This window comes from Pleurodeles waltl, chromosome 9 (genome assembly GCF_031143425.1).
Source record: "Pleurodeles waltl isolate 20211129_DDA chromosome 9, aPleWal1.hap1.20221129, whole genome shotgun sequence".
Taxonomy (NCBI): Eukaryota; Metazoa; Chordata; class Amphibia; order Caudata; family Salamandridae; genus Pleurodeles; species Pleurodeles waltl.
In genome coordinates this window covers 12,272,060-12,290,679 of record NC_090448.1, presented here as the reverse complement: position 1 = coordinate 12,290,679, position 18,620 = coordinate 12,272,060, and the positions used below count along the sequence as shown (strand labels likewise).

The window sequence follows — 18,620 nt, the reverse complement described above, 5'->3', positions numbered from 1 at the left end:
AAGTGCGCAAACCTGCGTGCATTTTGGACTACAATAGGCACATGGGTGGTGTTGATAGAGTAGATCAGAGGTTGGAACCTTACACTGCTCTTCGTAAGTCTTATGTGTGGTATAAAAAGTTGGCCCTACATTTATTTCATTTGGCAACTTTTAATGCCTATATTGTATACAAGGATTGTTCACCTGAGTCAAGGATGACATTTGTTAAATTTCAGGAGTCGGTGATAGAAAGCCTTATTGTGGTGGAACCGGCAAGAGTTCCTAGAGTAGAAGTGGTGGAGGATGTGGCTAGATTGAAAGATCGGCACTTTCCAGATCACATTCCTCCCACTCCCAAAAAAGACTTGCCCACAAAGAAATGTAGAGTATGTGCCCGGAGATTAATCCGGAGGGAGAGCCGGATGTACTGCCCCGAATGCCCTTCAAAGCCTGGGCTGTGTGTGCCCGGCTGTTACAGAAGTTACCATACCAAAAAAAAAATCTGGGAAATACCGTGAGCGTAAGCGGTCTGTTTTATATTTTCATATGTTTCACGGTTGGCATCTCTGTCATGTATTTAGTTAGAGCTTTTGTGTTTGTAGTTTTGTGCTTATTTTATAATTAGTGGTTTCTTTGTGGTTTATAAACAAAAAAAAAGTGATGGTGGTGTGCTTGGGGTGGCGCTCGGCTGGCGGTGTGCGTGGGGTGGCGCTCGGCTGGTGGCGTGCGTGGGGTGGCGCTCGGCTGGCGGTGTGCGTGGGGTGGCGCTCGGCTGGCGGTGCCAGCCAAACGGCAGTCCACACTCCCATCAGCTGGTGTGATTCTTGTATCAGGCATGTGGGCGTATGTAAGTGATCGGCCCTTGAGTGGCGCGGTCTGTCGATGTGAGTGTTGTAATGTGCTGGGCCCGTGGCTGGTGGTCTTGTGCGGGTCATGTATGAAAGGTGTGTGAATGGACTGTAAAGCAGTTGGTGCCTTGTCGCGGCTTTACAGCTCACGAGCTGTGAGTCATTGGTTCAGTTTTTTGCCTTTCAGTTATTAGCAGTGCATTTCATTTTTGTGAAATCTCTTGTTAATAAAATTTGATCCACTGAACCATCACTCACCCTCGTGCCAAATCCAACCAGTATGTGTGGTAAAAATGACAAAACCTGTTCCGCTGTAATCAGGCATCGCAGCACACCTGTGACACGCTAGGTGCCTCGGGTGGGACCCCGATGATGAAGCATGCACCAACTTGGTTGGTGGGTGAGGGGTCTTCTTCACATAACCTAAGTGTATTTCTTTTCACAATTTTAGTGTTTGGCACGTCACGGACGTATGTGCACACATCAATATGATATATTACAAAAATACCTGTTTTAGGGGGGGGGAGGGCCCACCTATGTTTTTGGTCCTGGGTGCGGCCTTCATCTAGGGAAACCTACAAAACCCAGACATTTTTTAAAACTAGACACCCCAAGGAGTCCAGGGAGGTGTGGCTTGCGTGGCTCCCCCAACATTTTCTTACCCAGACTCCTCTGTAAACCTCAAAATTTGCATAAAAAAGTATATTTTCCTGACTTTTCTTAGTAGGATCACCGCTCCAGCACAAAATTCCTACTCCCCAGTTTTCCCCTCAGTCTCCCAAGTAAAATGACACCTCACTTATGTGGGTCCCCAAAGCAGAGTCCGTCTAAAGATGTACAAAAGAATATGCCCTTATAAACTCGCTGTGCTATCCCTTCTATCTCTTCAAGTTTTGGGCCTTATTCTGTTGCAGGCACCCGGCCCACCCACACAAGTGAGGTATCATGTTTATCGGGAGACTTGGGGGAACGCAGGGTGGAAGGAGATTTGTGGCTCCTCTCAGATTCCAGAACTTTCTGTCACCGAAATAAGAGGAAAGGGTGTTTTTTTTAGCCAAACTTTGAGATTTGCAAAGGATTCTGGGTAACAGAACCTGGTCCGAGCCCCACAAGTCACCCCATCTTGGATTCCCCTAGGTCTCTAGTTTTCAAACATGCACAGGGTTGGTAGGTTTCCCTAGGTGCCGGCTGAGCTACAGGCCAAAATCCACAGGTAGGCACTGTTTTCTTCCAAAAATTTGGATGTGTCCACGTTGCGCTTTGGGGCGTTTCCTGTCGCGGGCGCTAGGCCTACCCACACAAGTGAGGTATCATTTTTATCGGGAGACTTGGGGGAACGCTGGGTTGAAGGAAATTTGTGGCTCCTCTCAGATTCCAGAACTTTCTGCCACAGAAATGTGAGGAACATGTGTTTTTTTTAGCCAAATTTTGAGGTTTGCAAAGGATTCTGGGTAACAGAACCTGGTCCGAGCCCCGCAAGTCACCCCATCTTGGATTCCCCTAGGTCTCTAGTTTTCAGAAATGCACAGGTTTGGTAGGTTTCCCTAGGTGCCGGCTGAGCTAGAGGCCAAAATCTACAGGTAGGCACTTCGCAAAAAACACCTGTTTTCTTCCAAAAATTTGGATGTGTCCACGTTGCGCTTTGGGGCGTTTCCTGTCGCGGGCGCTAGGCCTACCCACACAAGTGAGGTATCATTTTTATCGGGAGACTTGGGGGAACATAGATTAGCAAAACAAGTGTTATTGCCCCTTGTCTTTCTCTACATTTTTTCCTTCCAAATGTAGGAGAGTGTGTAAAAAAGCCATCTATTTGAGAAATGCCCTGTAATTCACATGCTAGTATGGTCACCCCGGAATTCAGAGATGTGCAAATAACCACTGCTCCTCAACACCTTATCTTGTGCCCTTTTTGGAAATACAAAGGTTTTCTTGACAGCAATTTTTTACTCTTTATATTTCAGCAAATGAATTGCTGTATACCCGGTATAGAATGAAAACGCACTGCAGGGTGCAGCTCATTTATTGGCTCTGGGTTCCTCGGGTTCTTGATGAACCTAAAAGCCCTATATATCCCCGCAACCAGAGGAGTCCAGCAGACGTAACTGTATATTGCTTTCGATAATCTGACATTGCAGGGAAAAGTTACAGAGTAAAACGTAGAGAAAAATTGATGTTTTTTTCACCTCAATTTCAATATTTTTCTTTTTCAGTTGTTGTTTTCTGTAGGAAAGCCTTGTAGGATCACACAAATGACCCCTTGCTGAATTCAGCATTTTGTCTACTTTTCAGAAATGTTTAGGTTTCTGGGATCCAGCATTGGTTTCATGCCCATTTCTGTCACTGACTGGAAGGAGGCTGAAAGCACAGAAAATTGCAAAAATGGGGTATGTCCCAGTAAAATGCCAATATTGTGTTGAAAACTTCGGTTTTCTGATTCAAGCCTGCCTGTTCCTGAAAGCTGGGAAGCTGCTGAGTTTAGCACCGCAAACCCTTTGTTGATGCCATTTTCAGGGGAAAAACCACAAGCCTTCTTCTGCAGCCCCTTTTCCCCATTTTTTTGAAAAAAACGAAATTTCCACTGTATTTCGGCTAATTTCTTGGCCTCCTTCAGGGGAACCCACAAAGTCTGGGTACCTCTAGAATCCCTAGGATATTGGAAAAAAAGGACGCAAATTTGGCTTGGTTAGCTTATGTGGACAAAAAGTTATGAGGGCCTAAGCGGGAACTGCCCCAAATAGCCAAAAAAAGGCTCGGCACAGGAGGGGGAAAAGGCCAGGCAGCGAAGGGGTTAAGGGCATTGGTTTTTCAACCTGGAATATTATTTTCGATTTGCACATTTAGCATTGCTGTTCTGCAACCTCATGACTAGAACTGGAAGAAACACTTGGTATAAGTTTCTTTAATTGAAACTGAGTGGGATCGACATGACACCAGAGCAGTGTTTTGTGGCAGTCGTTTCCTTTGGAAGCCTTGATCACATGCAGGTCCCTCCCCCCCAATGACCTTCGTTCGAACAGTCGCCTGCTCAAAAGTTTCAATCGTGGGCTAGTTCAAGTCTTGCAGTCGGGGACTCGCGACACTCTACCGGACAAGGATCAATCCTCACCGGCCCCTTTCACTGACTTTATTCTACGTCTCGGGCGGCAGTTACCCTGCACTGACCACTTTCTGCCACCTTTCACTATGGCTCACCCCTCCACGCCCAAAGGCACGACGCGAGGAACAACTACTCTGCAGAAAAGTTCAAGATTCTTATAATTCCTCCCTCCAGCTCGACTTCACTTTAACATTTCATTCAAGAAATTCAATAGCAGTCTTTCCTCCACTCGTAATGTTGTGGCCCCTTGAAAAGCTGCATGGCATCATCTCACTACCTTAGTGCCCGGTCATATCTCGGGCACTATGTACACCTCTAAGAATCTTCAGCGAGCACAGACTCCAGTGCTGCTAGGAAAGGGGCACCTTGAGGCTCTGACTGCAAATACAAAGCACTGGTGCGCTCGACCAGGGCTTCCCATGTTGCTAAGAGAATGACCAAGACGAGCAATATCTCCAAAGACCTTCTCAAGATAGTTTCTTCCCTAAACTCGACCCGTTACCAGTCACTCCCCATGTCTCCATATCAAGTGCTTTGTGACAGCTTCTCAGATTTCTTTCAGGACAAAGCGCTAAATGAACACAGCATAGCCACAGGCACTATGATTTGGAGTTTGCAATGTTGCTGTATCTAATTTATCAATCTCATTGTAGAAGTCCTACAGGTATGCTATAGGTTTAGCTTCTGATTATCAATTCAGTACGCTGGCATAACCAAGGGGCAAGCGTTTCAATTCATTGTCTGCAAAGCTATGAGGGATGGGTGTAATGAGAGTTTGTAGCAAAGTGCCTCTTTGGAAGTGGCCACGCCAACACCCCCACATTTCTCCCGTTTTCTGGTGCAATTTCGACTGAAAGTGAACGGAGTCCCTGCTAAGCAGGTCCCCCAGGGCCAGATCTCTTTCCCTAAAACTGCATAATTTTCTTTCCTGATTGGCAAGCCTTTAGTTGCCACTGTAAGTCCCAAGTAAATGGTAATCCTGGTACCTAGAAGATGGGCTGCTAAAGGAAGGGCCCTGAGGGCTGCAGCACAGATTGTGACACCCTCAGGGACGCTCTCACTAAGTGTACCCAGTGCTGCTTTCACAGCCTGTGTGCCCTGTCTCCCGCACACTGCATGCAATATATGTAAGTCACCCCTGAGCGCAGACATGCCCCTGTGTGTTTGTCGATACTCAGACATAGTAAGTGAACAGTGAAGCCATTTTAAGTACATGTCCTGGACACTGTTCATTACGAATTCCCCAGCTACATGCCTTCACTGACAATAGGGATGTTTGGTATCAAACATCTTGCGTTAATAAACCCTCGCTGAATTCAGCGATGGATTTATTAATACATGCACTCAGAAGGCACCTTAGAGGTGCCCCCTGCAAACCTACCAACTTCTAGAGTGGGCACTGACTGGTCAAAACGAGTACAGCCACCTTGAGACAGTTCTGCCCCCCCACCCCCACAGGTGAAACCCAATGCTCTTGAGGACTCTGAACAAAGGCCTGCTCAGGGCAGAGGTGTGCCCTCTCCCAGGCAGGATGGACATTACAGGGCAAGGTTCTACCAAGGCCTTGCCACCTTCGAAATGTGACCAAGGCCTCTCCAAATAGTGGAGGAGGCCAACTCACAGTTCCTGACCCCACTTTCAGCAGCAGGACTGGCAGGAAAATTAAGTAAATTAGGAGGTGTGCCCACTTGATGCCAGTCCCACCCCTAGGGTGGAAGAGCTGAAGTGGACACTACTTTCTTAATTCCTGCATCTTGCATGGAAAGAATTAGGCTAACACAGTTATGCCTATCCCCACTTCCCAAAGTAAGTAGTCACAGGAAGGGTGTCATCATCCTTAACCAGCTGGCACACCCTGTAATGCCCCTAAATTCAGTATTTAGGTGGTACCCCTGAACCCTAGAATCAGATTCCTGTCGACGTAAGATGAGCCTGGCAAAACAGAAGTTGTCCAGCAGAGAAGATGCAAGATGCCAACTGACTTGGCCCCGGCCTAACAGGCATGAACATGCTCCCAGAAGACTACAGTACTGCAGCCCAGCAACCTCCAAAGCGTTGGAGCACTGCCTGTCTTCAATAAAGACAGCAGACCTGTACAAAAGTAACATCTCCAAAGGAGAAAGAAGTCTGCCTGAGGAACCACAAAACCACCACCTGAACCACCTCTGCTCCAGACGCCCACAGCCCTAGTCCAAGTGGCCCACAAGTCCAGTGAAGGTTTCCCCCAGAGCCTCTGACCCAGAGTCCATTGTGGGCTGACCCCTACCGGACTCCACAGCAATGCTTGGAACCTCAATCCGACAGCTCCCCCTGACAGAGACCTGTCTAGTAAGCTGTTTAAGACACCAAAAGACACCCCCGTGCTTACCCCCGGTGACCAACCACCAACACTGCTTTTACTCTGAACAATGCATTCGCGCACCCCTCCCCCCTCACCTCCAAACCCCCAACCCCTGCCTCCGTCTCTATTGGTTAACATTGGGCACTGACTCCAAATTCGACCTGTGCACCCGGTCGTCCCTGTGCTTCTGATCTGAAGCTCACATAGTATTGACCTAAACCCCCGAAGACTGGAACTATAGGTCAAGTACTCAGAGGGTTATTAAATTTTTTAGCCATGCTGCTGTACACCCTAGCTAAAAACCGCCATAGATTATAGATCTCATTGGCGAAACTGATCGACTTTCCCAATACTTATTGAAAAGCAAAATTTCCTCAAAAAGTACCATATTTTTAACCTTTTGCCCCTTATTCTCTAAAAGCTGCCATGAACCTCTCCAGATCCACATTCTTTTTGCACGCATAACTTGGACTATGCTAACCTGTACTTTGAAAACATACTGCTCCCAGAGTGAACTCCACCCACATGCAGCTGTGATAATCAACGACACCTCACTTTTTCGATAGCTAGGGTGCTCGGCATAAAAGCAGATCAAAGTAAAGAATGCTTTTCAAGAAAACACTTACGAATGTTTGTGTACTTACTCTGAAGTTGGATGTACACAACTGACGACCATAACGTTCTGCGTGGACAGAAAGAAAACCAATGTAATTTACAGTTGCAGGAGGAAATACAGATTACCACAAATATGAAAAAAATAGCTATTATTAACGGTAGAACAAAATAAATTGACTGATATACAAGCCAAGAACAATGTAATAGGGGAAAAACGAGGACAGCTACTGTCTATCTTAATGGCTTATTCACAGCTAACTGTGGGGCGTGATGTGCAAGGAGACAAAAGAAAAGGTTATTTAACAGAAAGGCAGGACTTCTCAAAGGCTTGGTTACCACCATCTCCCACCAGAGTCAGCAATCACATCTCCAATACCACTATCTGCCAGCTGGGTCAGCAAATAATGGCTCATTTACCACTATCTTCCATCTTTATCAGCAATTATAGACTCACTCACCACTATCTGTCAGCTTGGTCAGCTAACATGGTTCCCACACCATTATTGGCCAGCGGGGTCAGCAAATCATGGTTCATTTGCCAATATCTGCCATCTGAATCAACAATCATAGTTTCACCTACTACTAACTGGCAGCTGGGTCAAGAATCACCTGCTAACACACCCCTATCCCGTCAGCAGTCATGGCTCAGATACCACTATTTGGCAACTGGGTCAGCAATCACATGCTCACATACCACCATCTGCCCGCTGGGTCAGCAATCACAGGCTCACATACCACCATCTGCCCGCTGGGTCAGCAATCACAGGCTCACATACCACCATCTGCAACCTGGGTCAGCAATCACAGGCTCACATACCACCATCTGCAACCTGGGTCAGCAATCACAGCCTCACATACCACCATCTGCAACCTGGGTCAGCAATCACAGGCTCACATACCACCATCTGCCCGCTGGGTCAGCAATCACAGGCTCACATACCACCATCTGCCCACTGGGTCAGCAATCACAGGCTCACATACCGCCATCTGACAGCTGGGTCAGCAATCACAGGCTCACATACTGCCATCTGACAGCTGGGTCACCAATCATGGCCCACTCAACACTATCTACCAGATGGATCAGCAATCACAGGCTCTCTTACCACCATCTGCCCGCTGGGTCAGCAATCACAGGCTCACATACCACCATCTGTAAGCTGGGTCAGCAATCACAGGCTCACATACCACCATCTGCAAGCTGGGTCAGCAATCACAGGCTCACATACCACCATCTGACAGCTGGGTCAGCAATCACAGGCTCACATACCACCATCTGCCCGCTGGGTCAGCAATCATGGCCCACTCAACACTATCTACCAGATGGGTCAGCAATCACAGGCTCACATACCACCATCTGACAGCTGGGTCAGCAATCACAGGCTCTCTTACCACCATCTGCCCGCTGGGTCAGCAATCACAGGCTCACATACCACCATCTGCAAGCTGGGTCAGCAATCACAGGCTCACATACCACCATCTGACAGCTGGGTCAGCAATCACAGGCTCACATACCACCATCTGACAGCTGGGTCAGCAATCACAGGCTCACATACCACCATCTGACAGCTGGGTCAGCAATCACAGGCTCACATACCACCATCTGCCCGCTGGGTCAGCAATCACAGGCTCACATACCGCCATCTGACAGATGGGTCAGCAATCACAGGCTCACATACCACCATCTGCCCGCTGGGTCAGCAATCACAGGCTCACATACCGCCATCTGACAGATGGGTCAGCAATCACAGGCTCACATACCGCCATCTGACAGATGGGTCAGCAATCACAGGCTCACATACCACCATCTGCCCGCTGGGTCAGCAATCACAGGCTCACATACCACCATCTGACAGCTGGGTCAGCAATCACAGGCTCACATATGTAGGAGGCTGGACTGGCTTGTAGTGAGTACCAAGGGGTACTTGCACCTTGCACCAGGCCCAGTTATCCCTTATTAGTGTATAGGGTGTCTAGCAGCTTAGGCTGATAGATAATGGTAGCTTAGCAGAGCAGCTTAGGCTGAACTAGGAGACGTGTGAAGCTACTACAGTACCACTTAGTGTCATATGCACAATATCATAAGAAAACACAATACACAGTTATACTAAAAATAAAGGTACTTTATTTTTATGACAATATGCCAAAGTATCTTAGAGTGTACCCTCAGTGAGAGGATAGGAAATATACACAAGATATATATACACAATAGCAAAAATATGCAGTATAGTCTTAGAAAACAGTGCAAACAATGTATAGTTACAATAGGATGCAATGGGGAAACATAGGGATAGGGGCAACACAAACCATATACTCCAAAAGTGGAATGCGAACCACAAATGGACCCCAAACCTATGTGACCTTGTAGAGGGTCGCTGGGACTATTAGAAAATAGTGAGAGTTAGAAAAATAACCCTCCCCAAGACCCTGAAAAGTGAGTGCAAAGTGCACTAAAGTTCCCCTAAGGACAAAGAAGTCGTGTTAGAGGAATAATCCAGGAAAGACACAAACCAACAATGCAACAACTGTGGATTTCCAATCTAGGGTACCTGTGGAACAAGGGGACCAAGTCCAAAAGTCACAAGCAAGTCGGAGATGGGCAGATGCCCAGGAAATGCCAGCTGTGGATGCAAAGAAGCTTCTACTGGACAGAAGAAGCTGAGGTTTCTGCAGGAACGAAAAGGGCTAGAGACTTCCCCTTTGGTGGACCGATCCCTCTCGCCGTGGAGTCTCGTGCAGAAGTGTTTTCCCGCCGAAAGAACGCCAACAAGCCTTGCTAGCTGCAAATCGTGCGGTTAGCGTTTTTGGACGCTGCTGTGGCCCTGGAGGGACCAGGAGGTCGCAAATTGGACCAGGAGAGAGAGGGGACGTCGAGCAAGACAATGAGCCCTCTCAGCAGCAGGTAGCACCCGGAGAAGTGCCAGAAACAGGCACTACGAGGATGCGTGAAACGGTGCTCACCCGAAGTCGCACAAAGGAGTCCCACGTCGCCGGAGACCAACTTAGAAAGTCGTGCAATGCAAGTTAGAGTGCCGTGGACCCAGGCTTGGCTGTGCACAAAGGATTTCCGCCGGAAGTGCACAGGGGCCGGAGTAGCTGCAAAAGTCGCGGTTCCCAGCAATGCAGCCCAGCGAGGTGAGGCAAGGACTTACCTCCACCAAACTTGGACTGAAGAGTCACTGGACTGTGGGGGTCACTTGGACAGAGTCGCTGGATTCGAGGGACCTCGCTCGTCGTGCTGAGAGGAGACCCAAGGGACCGGTAATGCAGCTTTTTGGTGCCTGCGGTTGCAGGGGGAAGATTCCGTCGACCCACAGGAGATTTCTTCGGAGCTTCTGGTGCAGAGAGGAGGCAGACTACCCCCACAGCATGCACAAGCAGGAAAACAGTCGAGAAGGCGGCAGGATCAGCGTTACAGAGTTGCAGTAGTCGTCTTTGCTACTATGTTGCAGGTTTGCAGGCTTCCAGCGCGGTCAGCAGTCGATTCCTTGGCAGAAGGTGAAGAGAGAGATGCAGAGGAACTCGGATGAGCTCTTGCATTCGTTATCTAAAGTTTCCCCAGAGACAGAGACCCTAAATAGCCAGAAAAGAGGGTTTGGCTACCTAGGAGAGAGGATAGGCTACTAACACCTGAAGGAGCCTAACAGAAGGAGTCTCTGACGTCACCTGGTGGCACTGGCCACTCAGAGCAGTCCAGTGTGCCAGCAGCACCTCTGTTTCCAAGATGGCAGAGGTCTGGAGCACACTGGAGGAGCTCTGGACACCTCCCAGGGGAGGTGCAGGTCAGGGGAGTGGTCACTCCCCTTTCCTTTGTCCAGTTTCGCGCCAGAGCAGGGCTAAGGGGTCCCCTGAACCGGTGTAGACTGGCTTATGCAGAATTGGGCACATCTGTGCCCAACAAAGCATTTCCAGAGGCTGGGGGAGGCTACTCCTCCCCTGCCTGGACACCATTTTCCAAAGGGAGAGGATGTAACACCCTCTCTCAGAGGAAGTTCTTTGTTCTGCCATCCTGGGCCAGGCCGGACCCCAGGAGGGCAGATGCCTGTCTGAGGGGTTGGCAGCAGCAGCAGCTGCAGTGAAACCCCAGGAAGGGCAGTTTGGCAGTACCAGGGTCTGTGCTACAGACCACTGGGATCATGGGATTGTGCCAACTATGCCAGGATGGTATAGAGGGGGCAATTCCATGATCATAGACATGTTATATGGCCATATTCGGAGTTACCATTGTGAAGCTACATATAGGTAGTGACCTATATGTAGTGCACGCGTGTAATGGTGTCCCCGCACTCACAAAGTTCAGGGAATTGGCTCTGAACAATGTGGGGGCACCTTGGCTAGTGCCAGGGTGCCCTCACACTAAGTAACTTTGCACCTAACCTTTACCAGGTAAAGGTTAGACATATAGGTGACTTATAAGTTACTTAAGTGCAGTGTAAAATGGCTGTGAAATAACGTGGACGTTATTTCACTCAGGCTGCAGTGGCAGGCCTGTGTAAGAATTGTCAGAGCTCCCTCTGGGTGGCAAAAGAAATGCTGCAGCCCATAGGGATCTCCTTGAACCCCAATACCCTGGGTACCTCAGTACCATATACTAGGGAATTATAAGGGTGTTCCAGTAAGCCAATGTAAATTGGTAAAAATGGTCACTAGCCTGTTAGTGACAATTTGGAAAGAAATGAGAGAGCATAACCACTGAGGTTCTGATTAGCAGAGCCTCAGTGAGACAGTTAGTCACTACACAGGTAACACATTCAGGCACACTTATGAGCACTGGGGCCCTGGGTTACCAGGGTCACAGTGACACATACAACTAAAACAACATATATACAGTGAAAAATGGGGGTAACATGCCAGGCAAGATGGTACTTTCCTACAACATACCACCATCTGACAGCTGGGTCAGCAATCACAGGCTCACATACCACCATCTGCCCGCTGGGTCAGCAATCACAGGCTCTCTTACCACCATCTGCCCGCTGGGTCAGCAATCACAGGCTCACATACCACCATCTGACAGCTGGGTCAGCAATCATGGCCCACTCAACACTATCTACCAGATGGGTCAGCAATCACAGGCTCACATACCACCATCTGACAGCTGGGTCAGCAATCACAGGCTCACATACCACCATCTGCCCGCTGGGTCAGCAATCACAGTGCATGTTCCGTCACTGGTGAGATTTAAGGCTCTTTCTAAATCCTCATGCATGCACCGCCATTTGTCTCTCACGCCGGAAACCATTCATCCAACCGCTAACTCAAGTTTGCTTTCTCCCAACAATAATAAAACAGACACAAACTAAGGCGTATGAAAAATAAATTGAAACAATACAAGTAAAGATAATAACTTGCCACTCTTAAAGTGGCAGGAATATGTTTGCAATAATGAAAATGTCACTTACCCAGTGTACATCTGTTCGTGGCATTAGTCGCTGCAGATTCACATGTTGTGCATAGCCCGCCATCTGGTGTTGGGTCGGAGTGTTACAAGTTGTTTTTCTTCGAAGAAGTCTTTCGAGTCACGAGACCGAGGGACGACTCCTCTTTTGCTTCCATTGCGCATGGGCGTCGACTCCATCTTCGATTGTTTTCCCCGCAGAGGGTGAGGTAGGAGTTGTGTGTGTTAGTAATAGTGCCCATGCAATGGAGTGAATAAGTATGTACCAATTAAGGTTTAAGTAATATATTTACAAATGTACAAAGTTGAAGATAACTTCCAAACGGCTACAGGCTCCCGGGGAGGCGGGTGGGCGCATGTGAATCTGCAGCGACTAATGCCACGAACAGATGTACACTGGGTAAGTGCCATTTTCCGTTCGATGGCATGTGTAGCTGCAGATACACATGTTGTGCATAGACTAGTAAGCAGTTATCTCCCCAAAAGCGGTGGCTCAGCCTGTAGGAGTGGAAGTAGTCTGAAATAAAGTTCTTAGTACGGCTTGACCTACTGTGGCTTGTTGTGCGGATAGCACGTCTACACAGTAGTGCTTAGTAAATGTGTGAGGCGTAGACCATGTGGCTGCCTTACATATCTTGTGCATTGGAATATTCCCTAGGAAGGCCATGCTAGCGCCTTTCTTTCTGGTTGAGTGTGCCCTTGGTGTAATGGGCAGCTCCCTTTTTGCTTTAAGGTAGCAGATTTGGATGCACTTAACTATCCATCTGGCTATACCCTGTTTTGATATTGGGTTTCCTGTATGAGGTTTTTGAAATATAATAAACAGTTTTGTTTTTCTGATTTCTTTTGTTCTGTCAATGTAGTACATTAGTGCTCTTCTGATGTCTAATGTATGTAGTGCCCTTTCAGCTACCGAGTCTGGCTGTGGAAAGAACACTGGTAGTTCTACCGTTTGATTTAAGTGGAACGGTGAAATAACCTTTGGTAGAAATTTAGGATTGGTTCTTAGGACTACCTTATTTTTGTGTATTTGGATAAAAGGTTCTTGTATTGTAAACGCCTGAATTTCACTTACTCTTCTTAGAGATGTGATGGCAATGAGAAATGCAACTTTCCAGGTTAAGAATTGTATTTCGCAGGAATGCATGGGTTCAAAAGGTGGCCCCATGAGTCTTGTTAAGACGATGTTGAGGTTCCATGAAGGAACAGGTGGTGTCCTTGGTGGTATAATTCTTTTCAGGCCTTCCATAAACGCTTTAATGACAGGTATCCTAAATAGTGAAGTTGAATGGGTAATCTGCAGGTATGCAGATATTGCTGCAAGGTGTATCTTAATGGAAGAGAAGGCCAGATTCGATTTTTGTAAGTGTAGTAAGTAACCCACTACATCCTTTGGAGATGCGTGTAATGGTTGAACTTGATTATTATGGCAGTAGCAAACAAACCTTTTCCATTTGCTTGCATAGCAGTGTCTAGTGGATGGTCTTCTAGCTTGCTTTATGACTTCCATACATTCTTGTGTGAGGTTTAAATGTCCGAATTCTAGGATTTCAGGAGCCAGATTGCTAGATTCAGCGATGCTGGGTTTGGATGCCTGATCTGTTGTTTGTGTTGTGTTAACAGATCTGGCCTGTTGGGTAACTTGACGTGGGGTACTACTGACAGGTCTAGTAGTGTTGTGTACCAGGGTTGTCTTGCCCATGTTGGTGCTATTAGTATGAGTTTGAGTTTGTTTTGACTCAATTTGTTTACTAGATATGGAAGGAGAGGGAGAGGGGGAAAAGCGTATGCAAATATCCCGGACCAGTTCATCCATAGGGCATTGCCTTGAGACTGCCTGTGTGGGTACCTGGATGCGAAGTTTTGGCATTTTGCGTTCTCCTTTGTTGCAAATAAGTCTATTTGAGGTGTTCCCCAAATTTTGAAGTAAGTGTTTAGAATTTGGGGGTGAATTTCCCATTCGTGGACCTGTTGGTGATCGAGAGAGATTGTCTGCAAGTTGATTCTAGATCCCTGGAATAAACTGTGCTATTAGGCGAATGTGGTTGTGAATTGCCCATTGCCATATTCTTTGTGCCAGGAGGCACAGCTGTGTCGAGTGTGTCCCCCCCTGTTTGTTTAGATAATACATTGTTGTCATGTTGTCTGTTTTGACAAGAATGTACTTGTGGGTTATGATGGGTTGGAATGCTTTTAACGCTAGGAAAACTGCTAGCAGTTCGAGGTGATTTATATGCAGCTTTGTTTGATGTACGTCCCATTGTCCTTGGATGCTGTGTTGATTGAGGTGTGCTCCCCACCCTGTCATGGAAGCATCTGTTATTACGTATTGTGGCACTGGGTCTTGGAAAGGCCGCCCCTTGTTTAAATTTATACTGTTCCACCATAGAAGCGAGATGTATGTTTGGCGGTCTATCAACACCAGATCTAGAAGGTGACCCTGTGCTTGTGACCATTGTGATGCTAGGCACTGTTGTAAGGGCCTCATGTGCAGTCTTGCGTTCGGGACAATGGCTATGCATGAGGACATCATGCCTAGGAGTTGTAATACCATCTTTGCTTGTATTTTTTGTGTTGGATACATAGTTTGTATAACTTTTAGGAAATTTTGAACCCTTTGTGGACTTGGAGTGGCTATTCCCCTTGTTGTGTCTATTGTCGCTCCTAGGTATTGCTGTACTTTGCACGGTTGAATGTGTGATTTTGCATTGTTGACGGAGAAACCGAGTTTGTAGAGGGTTTGTATGACATGATCTGTGTGGTGTGAACACTTTGTCAGTGAGTTGGTCTTGATTAGCCAATCGTCTAGATACGGGAATACGTGTATTTGCTGCCTTCTGATGTGTGCAGCTACTACTGCTAGGCATTTTGTAAAGACTCTTGGTGCGGTTGTTATACCGAACGGCAGTACTTTGAATTGGTAATGTATTCCTTTGAATACGAACCTTAGGTATTTCCTGTGCGAGGGATGTATCGGTATGTGGAAATACGCGTCTGAGATCTAAGGTTGTCATGTAGTCTTGTTGCTTTAGCAATGGTAACACTTCTTGTAGCGTGACCATGTGAAAGTGTTCTGATTTGATGTAGGTGTTTAGTGTTCTGAGATCTAGGATTGGTCTCAGTGTTTTGTCCTTTTTTGGTATTAGAAAGTACAGTGAGTAAACTCCTGTGTTTATTTGTGTACATGGTACCAGTTCTATTGCGTTCTTTTGCAGTAATGCTTGAACTTCTATTTCCAGAAGGTCTGAATGCTGTTTGGATATATTGTGTGTTTTTGGTGGTATATTTGGAGGGATTTTGAGAAATTCTATGCAATAACCATGTTGGATAATTGCTAAGACCCAAGTGTCTGTTGTTATTTCCTCCCAAGATTGGTAATACTGACTTATTCTTCCCCCCACTGGTGTTGTGTGGAGGGGATGAGTGGCCTGTGAGTCACTGTTTGGTTGCAGGTGTTTTTGGGCTTTGAAATTTTCCCCTGTTTCTATGGAATTGTCCTCCTCTGTACTGGCCCCGAAAGCCTCCCCTTTGGTACTGTCCCTGGTAGGTAGACGGTGTTGAATGTGAGGTACTGGCTTGTGTGGCCTGACCCCGAAACCCCCCCTCTGAAGGTTGTTTTGCGGAAGGTGCCGAAAGTGCCTCTGCCCTGCGGGGAATAGAGTGCGCCCATGGCCTTGGCTGTGTCAGTGTCCTTTTTTAGCTTCTCAATTGCAGTGTCCACTTCAGGTCCGAACAATTGTTGCTCATTGAATGGCATATTGAGCACCGCTTGCTGTATCTCCGGTTTAAAGCCAGATGTTCGTAACCACGCGTGCCTTCTTATGGTTACTGCTGTGTTAATTGTTCTTGCAGCTGTGTCCGCTGCATCCATAGAGGAGCGTATTTGGTTATTGGAGATGTTTTGTCCCTCCTCAACCACTTGTTTCGCCCTTTTTTGTAAATCTTTGGGTAGATGCTCGATGAGGTGCTGCATCTCGTCCCAATGGGCTCTGTCATATCGCGCTAGGAGCGCTTGAGAGTTAGCGATGCGCCACTGGTTTGCAGCTTGTACTGCGACCCTTTTTCCGGCTGCGTCGAACTTGCGGCTTTCTTTATCCGGAGGTGGTGCATCGCCTGATGTGTGAGAGATGGCTCTCTTGCGAGCTGCCCCTACTACAACTGAATCTGGTGGCAGTTGTGAAGTGATGAAAGCAGGGTCCGTGGGCGGTGCTTTATATTTTTTTTCCACCCTTGGTGTTATTGCTCTACTCTTGACAGGCTCTTTGAAGATTTGCTTTGCGTGCCTTAGCATTCCTGGGAGCATAGGCAGGCTCTGGTAGGTGCTATGGGTGGAGGAGAGGGAGTTGAAAAGGAAGTCATCCTCGACAGGTTCCGAGTGTAGCGACACGTTATGGAACTCTGCTGCCCTAGCTACCACCTGTGTATACCCTGTGCTGTCCTCTGGTGGTGAGGGCTTGGTAGGATACGCCTCCGGACTGTTGTCTGACACTGGGGCGTCGTATAGGTCCCAAGCGTCCTGGTCATCTTGGCTCATGGTGGTGTGAGCCGGTGAGTGTGACGGAGTCTGTGCCGGTGATATGTGAGTTACAGGTGGAGGAGAGGGTGGCGGAGTTACCTTCTTCACCACTTTTGTTTGTGGTGCTTGTTCCTGTGTTTGGAACTCAAGTCTCCTTTTTCTCCTAATAGGGGGAAGGGTGCTGATCTTCCCTGTTCCACTCTGTATGAAGATCCGCTTTTGAGTGTGGTCTACTTCAGTGGTCTGTAACTCTTCCTCGAATCTATGTCTGCGCATTTGAGAGGACAGTGATTGCTCCTCTGAATATGAGCTGGTAGTTGGCTCGGTTGCCGGTCGTTTCGGCACCGAAACTATGTCCTTACTCGTTTTCGGCTCCGAGGCGGCTTTTCTCTTTTTTGGAGTCGAAATTTCTCGGCGTCGATCTTCCTCGGTGCCGCTGTCTCTGCGTCGAGCAGCTTCGGCTCCGCTGTCTCGGCGTCGATCTTTTTCGGCAGCACTTTCTCGGTCCCAAGATTGCTGCATGCCTGTGTCTCGACCCGAGTCGGACGACCTCGGCACTAGTTCGCCCTTTTTCGGTGCCGATGGGCGGTCACCGACTTTATGGGTTGAGCCATGGCCTGTTGGCAGTGGCGTCCCCTGGGCCTTGTCTGTTTTCTTGTGTGCTGGCTTCGACATCTTACTCACTGTTTCTTGGACGTCGAATTCCTCCGAGTCCGATTCAAGGATAGAGAAGGCTTCCTCTTCTTCTCCTTGTTCCTCGAACTCTCGGTGTCCTGTCGGCGTGGACGCCATCTGTAATCTTCTGGCTCGCCGGTCACGGAGCGTTTTTCGGGATCGAAACGCACGACAGGCCTCACAAGTTTCTTCCTTGTGCTCGGGTGACAGGCAAAGGTTACAGACCAAATGTTGGTCTGTATATGGGTATTTGTTGTGGCATTTAGGACAGAATCGGAACGGGGTCCGTTCCATCAGCCTCGATGTTACACGCGGTCGGGCCGACCAGGCCCCGACAGGGGATCGAAATTACCCCGAAGGGCTACCGGAGCTCTTCACGATTCGATGTCGATTCTATCTAACCCGATCCCGAACGCAACAATACCGACGTAATTTTCCGAAGTTTTAACTATCTTTCCGTTCCGAAACCCGGAGCGAAAAGGAACACGTCCGAACCCGATGGCGGAAAGAAAACAACCGAAGATGGAGTCGACGCCCATGCGCAATGGAAGCAAAAGAGGAGGAGTCCCTCGGTCTCGTGACTCGAAAGACTTCTTTGAAGAAAAACAACCTGTAACACTCCGACCCAACACCAGATGGCGGGCTATGCACAACATGTGTATCTGCAGCTACACATGCCATCGAACATATAAATATATGTAGCAGGAAGGCAGTCATCTTGCAATGGAATCATCCACAGTGTACTGTTTTCAGGTTCCAACATGGCAGCCAGGTTTAGAAGCAATCCGTAAGCCGTCTTGGAGTGGTAAAACAATGCTACACTAGGCAAATTCCATTTCAAAACAGCCACTTAATAACCATCCCAGTATGGGGTCTTCTTAGAATGGTATTGTAAAAAGTTTATTAGAGGTGTGCAGATTTCAGATTGCTGCCTAAACACGACAGCCATATTAGAGTAGTATAAACAATGACACACTATGGATAAAACATTCCAAAATGGCTGCCCGGTTAAGTGGCAGAATACATGTGCGATGCAACAGAAGAGATGAAATGAGCTGCAAGTAAGCTTCCAGGAAGCACTGTCCGGAGAGCAGCAGAGCTAAAGGTAATCGAACAGTAATGGCAGAGACAGATCTATACTTGGAACGGAAGGG

The 18,620-nt window shown here is 47.7% G+C and overlaps 1 protein-coding gene across 1 annotated transcript in view; it reads right to left on the bottom strand.

Moving 5' to 3' along the window:
- The window catches only part of PPP4R2 (protein phosphatase 4 regulatory subunit 2), a 118,573-nt gene that overhangs the window by 28,829 nt on the left and 71,124 nt on the right, over nt 1–18,620 (bottom strand). The window contains exon 5 of the mRNA XM_069206111.1: nt 6,910–6,947. Within this exon, the coding sequence (XP_069062212.1) occupies nt 6,910–6,947 (38 nt within the window). The remainder of the gene's footprint in view (nt 1–6,909; nt 6,948–18,620) is intronic.